Source organism: Podarcis cretensis (genome assembly GCF_951804945.1).
Source record: "Podarcis cretensis genome assembly, chromosome: 17".
In the NCBI taxonomy this organism is placed as follows: domain Eukaryota; kingdom Metazoa; phylum Chordata; class Lepidosauria; order Squamata; family Lacertidae; genus Podarcis; species Podarcis cretensis.
In genome coordinates, this window is record NC_137187.1 from 6,257,807 (window position 1) to 6,263,806 (window position 6,000).

Genomic DNA, 6,000 nt, shown 5'->3' on the forward strand with positions numbered 1-6,000 from the left:
CTGATGGACTATGGCCTTCGGTGTTAATGGCGCCTAATTTGTTGCCAGTCTTGACCTTCTTACTTTCTTTTTCTTATATTAACTGAAGCAGGTTGAACAAGGGGCCGAGGGGTGGGGGAATCTGGTTGCAGGCGCGTTGTGTTTGTACAGAAAGCAAGACTAATTGGATTATATGCAGATCATCTCTCTGAAATTAAGGCAGGGTGCACGTGCCTCCTCAAGATTTCCTGAGCAAAATAAGGAAGGAAGGTAGGACGGAAGAAGACAGGAGAGACTCTGTATCAACCCTCATTTTCAGACAATCAACAACCTGGGAAGAAAGGTTTTCATATTTCGCCTTTTCCTTCGCATTTTTGCATTGCAGGGCGCGCTTTTCACTTTTGGGCGCATCTGCTGTTGTACTGTATTTCCTTGTAGCCAATTGAGCAGTGGAGCCCGCGGGGTTTGTTTTGGAATGGAAAAGGGAACCTGCAAGCCCCCCCCACCCCCACTCCGTGTGTGTGTGTTTGAGAGACGAGAGGAAGAGAGAGATTTTGAATTCCATGCTAAACTAAACTGAAGCCAGTGTATTAGTAGGCTATTACTTTTACCTTTAATAACATTGTGGTTGCGTAGGTCAAGGGAGTGTGAAACAGGGGGGGGGGGTTAGATATTTTCAGCCATGCTTGTGTTGCCACCAGCTTTACGCTTGGAGAACTTCGGCCCTCAGAACTCAAGACTAAAGCGCAAAAATATTTGGAGAAGAAGCTTAGCTGGGCAGGAGCTTTCTTGCAGTCTGTCGCGGCCTGTTTGTATTTAGCACCAGGATGCTGTGCGCGCCTTTAAGTTCCATTTTAAAATCCTCCGCTTGCTAGTAAGTGTGTTTAGAACCCGGGTGGCAATCTTCTTTCACACGTTCCCCGCGTGACTCGCAATCCAGTTACACCTGAACTCAAGGGATGTAGGCCTGTAGGTTATCCGCGCGCTTGCTGTCATCACTTTAATCCAAGCTCCTTTACTGCAAGTGGTTTGTGCATTGTCAGATTGCCGCTCACCGTTTCCTGACCGCCGGGAGGGGGACACATCAGTGTCATTACTGCAGTCCACACAGACACCCGCGTTTCCAATAATCACCATTGATTATTCTTCAGGAACACTCTCCTCTAAGGCCAACTCCCTGGTTCTACGCAGTTAGTGACAGCCTTTCCCCACCCCCCACCCCGAGCAAAACCAAAGTGTGCAGTCCTCGGTGCAAGGAATATTTTGCTTCTGTTAAAGTGCCAGGCACGCAGAGAACTGCAGCAGCAGCAGCAGCAGGGACCATTCTGTATCTTGCAAGCTACCAGCTATCATCTTCATCACCATTATCACCATCCTCGCCTTATGTACCGTGTACGTCACAGCAGCAAATCCTTTTACTTTCATAAAAAATAACAAGGCTGACAGTTTGCCCTTTGTGGTAGAAGCGCTTGCCGTTATCAGCACTGTCCCTGGTTCATGTAATGTAATAACAAACACACTAAATGAGTATCTCCCTCCATCACCCTCATTCCCAGATTGATTTAAGACGGGTTCTTGCCGAAATTTCCCCTTCCACTTAAATCTGGACTGCCCGCATTTCCTTTGGTGGCGAAATCTCCCCTGATTTCTGCCCATAGGCCCCAGATACCGCTTAACAAACCCTCTCCTGTTCTCCCATAGCTAAATGGTGGGGCTGGTTCCTGCCACCGCCCTCAAGGACAGCCAGATTTCCCCCCCCCCCTTCTCTCTCTTTTACCAGAAAAGGAACTATACCCTACAAAGCGAGGCGAGTAACGATGTTACCCACCCAGGATGGCCCAAGCCGAGAGTGGAAGCGTGGGTCCCACGTGTGTTGCACCCAGGAGTGTGTTTGACAGTGAGCTCAGAGCTGAAAGTAAACAATTCTATAGATTATTTCACGGGTCACAGAGGGGAAAAGCGCCTCCCTTAACAGACTGTCTGGATTCAGTGGCACGAGAGGCACCGGGATTGTCCATCAACATGGCGTTGTTCTCAATGAAGGAGAGAGAGAGAGTTTCGGTGCAGAGAACAAGTGAACTCCCCATAGCCCCCACGCCGTCGATCCGGGGCGGCTCTCAATCGAGCTTCGCCTGGCCTACGTTTTCACGCTCATGGACTTGCATCACTTCCCCGTCCCCAACCAAGCTCACAGTCCTGCTGGAGGTTTTCTAGGGCGGGGGCTGTGTCTGAAATAGGCCTTCTGAACGAAGAATCAGACCTACTTATTTTATTTGGAGCATGGGTAGATGTGACGGGCTCTGTTAAAGCTGCGTGCGCGTAAAGGGGCCTCCATCCAAGGTGCTTCCTTGCAGCATAAGTCCCTTTAGGTTCTGTCCTCGCCACACTTACTAAGGAGTAAACCCATCTGCACTCAGTAGCTTTTATTTCCGAATAAACAAGCTTAGGATCCCATTTGCATGTTTAGAATCACAGCCACCATAAAGCAACTCTGGCCTGGAGCCACGCTTCCATGAAATCAAGGAATATGTCTTCCTTCCAAGTACTAGGTCTGGAATTGACACAGAAGAGGAACATTTGAGCCTAAGCATGGTCTTTAAAACCAAGGGTGTTTACATTTAGCTCAATTTTACTGGGAGAGGGGAGGAAACACCTATTGTAATCTGGCACGAACTCGGCGGACTTTTCTTCGGAGTAAATAACCAAGTCTTGGGCTGAGCAAATATGGAAAATTGACATGACGCCTTTCCCTCTCTTTCCAAGGGAAAAGTGGCTGAGACTAGACACAATCCACGGCAAAGAGCAGGCTTTGCACATGGGCCGCTTCCCTAAGTTTCAGTGGGGCTTTGCGCAGAACCTCCCAGGGTATTGAGCCCGTCGTCTGAAATGTAATGGAGCCACCTTCTTGAGAGGATAGTTGCAAGCTAGTCCCGATGGCTTAAACGGAGCTCGAAGCGTCGACTCAGAAGTAAATAATCTGAAGACTGTAGGGGGGAGAGGGACTATTGTATGTATCCTTCTGAAGCTTCTAGTAGAGAGTGGGGGATAGACTTCATTCAGTATGGAAAAGTAGCCCTTCCTTCTTAGCAGGTCTTTCTGCTTATGTTACTCGATTAAGCGTCATGAACATAATAAACTCTATAAAAGTATTCTTCGCCTCTAGCAGAATGTCCTACTACCATACGTCTCCATGTTTTCTCCCCCCTCCCCGCTTTTTTTTTTAACAGTTCTGCGACGTGCCCCAATCATTCTCACCTCGGGGGTCACCTTTCCATGACCTTTGCTCTGTTTCAGCCAACCCTCCCCGCCCTCTTTACGCCGCGTGTTATGTCTGGCGTTTTACCCCCCCCTATACAAACAAACAAGCTGATCTTCCCAGAGCAGAGAAGAATTTCCTAGGCACACTCTATTGGGAGGCGGGAGTGGGGGACACGACTCGGCTTAAAATCCACCTGTCCTGGGCTGATCTTTGGAACCGAAGAGGGCCCAAAGTGTCCAAAATGTGCGCATTGGCCGCTTTTACGCGCGCTTGCTCAGCGCCATCGCAACCTTAGGGGAGTTTGTTTTTGCCGACTTTTTGCCGTGAGACGAATTTTTAGGGAATGAGACTTGGCTTGTGCCCCCAAATCAGAGAGTGCCTGAGTGACGAGCAGCGATTTCAAACAGGGAAAGAGAGCGGTGGAACAACTGCCCGCCTTGTACGACGGCGGGTAGGCAAAGATTCTTGGCAAGCGGCCCCAAAAGCCAAGCCAGCAGCCAGCGCGCAGCAGGCGCGGGTGGCGACATTACGCAGGGGGAGGAGAAGGACCGAGAATATCTCTTCCCCACCAGCTCCAAGGAGAGAGACAGGGTGGGGTTTTCGCACCCCCCCCCCTTTGCCTTTAATCTCCCCAGTGGGGTTGGGATATCTCTATCGCAGGTTGTCCTACACACACATACACAGAGGCCTTGAGGCTCAGAAGCCCCGTTGGCCTGCAGTAGCCACCAGCCCTCCTCGCAACCCGCAGAGAATCAACCCGCGCGCAGCTCCACCACTGTGCAAAAATAATTGCTAAGTAATCGATCGCGGCGAACTGCGCGGAGACGCTGCTGCGCCGACAGCCCCCTCCTCTCTCGCCGCCCCACCGACCCAACCAATGCGGAAGGAGATCGGATGGCCGGGAGACGGGCTAGCGAATTGTGCCGGGGGGGGGAGGAGGAGGACAGGGGCAGGGCTGTCTCTGGTGCTCAGCATGCAAGTCACCTTTGGAATTGGTGACCGAAGGAACGGAGAAGCAGGTGGCGGAGGGGGTGGCACGGAATATATATATTTAAAAAATCCAGTTCTTCACCTCCCTTCCTTGTGGGCATTCCCAGACCCTCTAACACCCCACCCTGGCCCGGCCCGGAGCTAAGAGCAATGAAATGCTTTATCGATGAAACGATTATTCAGACGGTTTAACTAATAAAAGGGCTCATCGATCGCCTTGAAATCACATTATTTATAGACAGCTTGTCAGGGCACTCTCCAGACGCGCGCTCGCCCCCAGAGTTAAGCTTTGGGGCTTTCCCGCTGGAAGGAGAGAAAGGAGACCCTGAGGAACTGGGGAGATCCCAGGAAAGGCCGCATGACAGGCTCGTCCTAATGTTCGAAAAAGGCTTGTCGAAAAATGTCCTGTTTCGGCTGCTGACCCAATATCTCTCTGGCTCCGAAATCTCTCCTTACAAACACCGCCAGAGGCCAAAGAGCTGTGGATTTGGTATGCAGAGGCCGTAGAGATCGAAAGTGGCCGCAGTCATAGCAGCCCACTGGGTAGCCGGGGAGCAGGGAAAGCAAAAAGGCAGGCAGGCAGGCAGGTCGGTTTGCTGTCTCTCTCGCTCGCTCTCTCCTGCCCGACAGCCTGCAGGCACCCTGGATCTGGTAGTAGCATCCGTGCCATCGCTTCAGATAATCCGGGTCGACTCTGAAATCTCCAGTAGCCGGATCCGCGCCACCCCAATTAAACCAACATAGCGGAGGTTTCCACTGACTTTTTTAATGGAAAGGGTCTAGCGTTTCCGGTCATGCAGGTTGCAACTTGGGCGTTTCAAGCTGTTTTCACAGCAGCCTTGCGGGGGGGGGGGGAATCTCGGTCCCAAACGAGAAAGAAATCCTAGCGATGTGGCAGCTGAGATTCCTTCCAAGTTTTAAAATATATTTAGGATCTGGTTACTGCCTTTGTCTCCAGGACATTTATGCACATAAACCTCTTTGAAGAAAATTCTACGACGCACATCGAGAGAGAAAGAGAGACAGACAGAATATGTACGTCCACGCACCTAAAAGGCACACACATAGCAGTCACACTGCATGGTTAAATCGTAACTTCTTATTGACACCCGAAATAACATTTTCTTCAAACTCAGAGCTCCGATTTGGACGTGCTTTGCGAGAAATAAATGCAGTCCGCCAACAATTTACTCGAGAGTAACCCCAATGGAACTTCCCTGCGACTACTCCTGAGTAATATTATTTAAACGGGCAGCCTTTCTATATAAATCTACAAACATCAGGGGTTTTCTATCTGTATATGTGTCTATAGCTTTTGAAACACATGTTAAACCCTAAGATGTTTTTTATTTTAAAAAAAATGTTTTCATTTCCATCATTTCAAACGAATAATCTCAGTCCTTACCTGATCTGCCAGTCCTGGGAGTCGTGTAGTTTTTCTCTAATTCCATTCTGATTTTTCAGGACTTGGTGAAATGGACAGAGAGGGGTAAAAAAAAAAAGTTTCCACTTTTTTCCTTTTTTTTTTTTTTTAGGGGCTGCTTGCAGGTTGGAATAATTCAACTCTTCCGCTCCCCGTCGAGCCTTTGCAGCTGATCAGTGAGCTGAAACTAAACGTTTTAGGTGGGAAGAAAGCCTCCGAAGGAACCGTGAAATGATTAAGGAACTAAAGAGCTTCTCGCCATGTGAGATCATGTCCTGTTCTCTAAAAACATCACAAGATGTCCCCAGACGCAGCCAAAACTCAAGAAGCTCTGACATCTGTTGTAGCA

The 6,000-nt window shown here is 49.5% G+C and overlaps 1 protein-coding gene across 2 annotated transcripts in view; it reads right to left on the reverse strand.

Annotated features, from left to right (window-relative positions):
• PAX5 (paired box 5) overlaps nt 1–5,694 on the reverse strand; it is a 222,990-nt gene extending 217,296 nt beyond the window's left edge. For both annotated transcript variants that reach the window (XM_079959622.1, XM_079959620.1), the window contains exon 1: nt 5,634–5,694. In XM_079959622.1, coding sequence (XP_079815748.1) covers nt 5,634–5,679 — 46 coding nt within the window. In that variant the 5' untranslated portion in view covers nt 5,680–5,694. The remainder of the gene's footprint in view (nt 1–5,633) is intronic.
• Nucleotides 5,695–6,000: the final 306 nt, after the last annotated feature.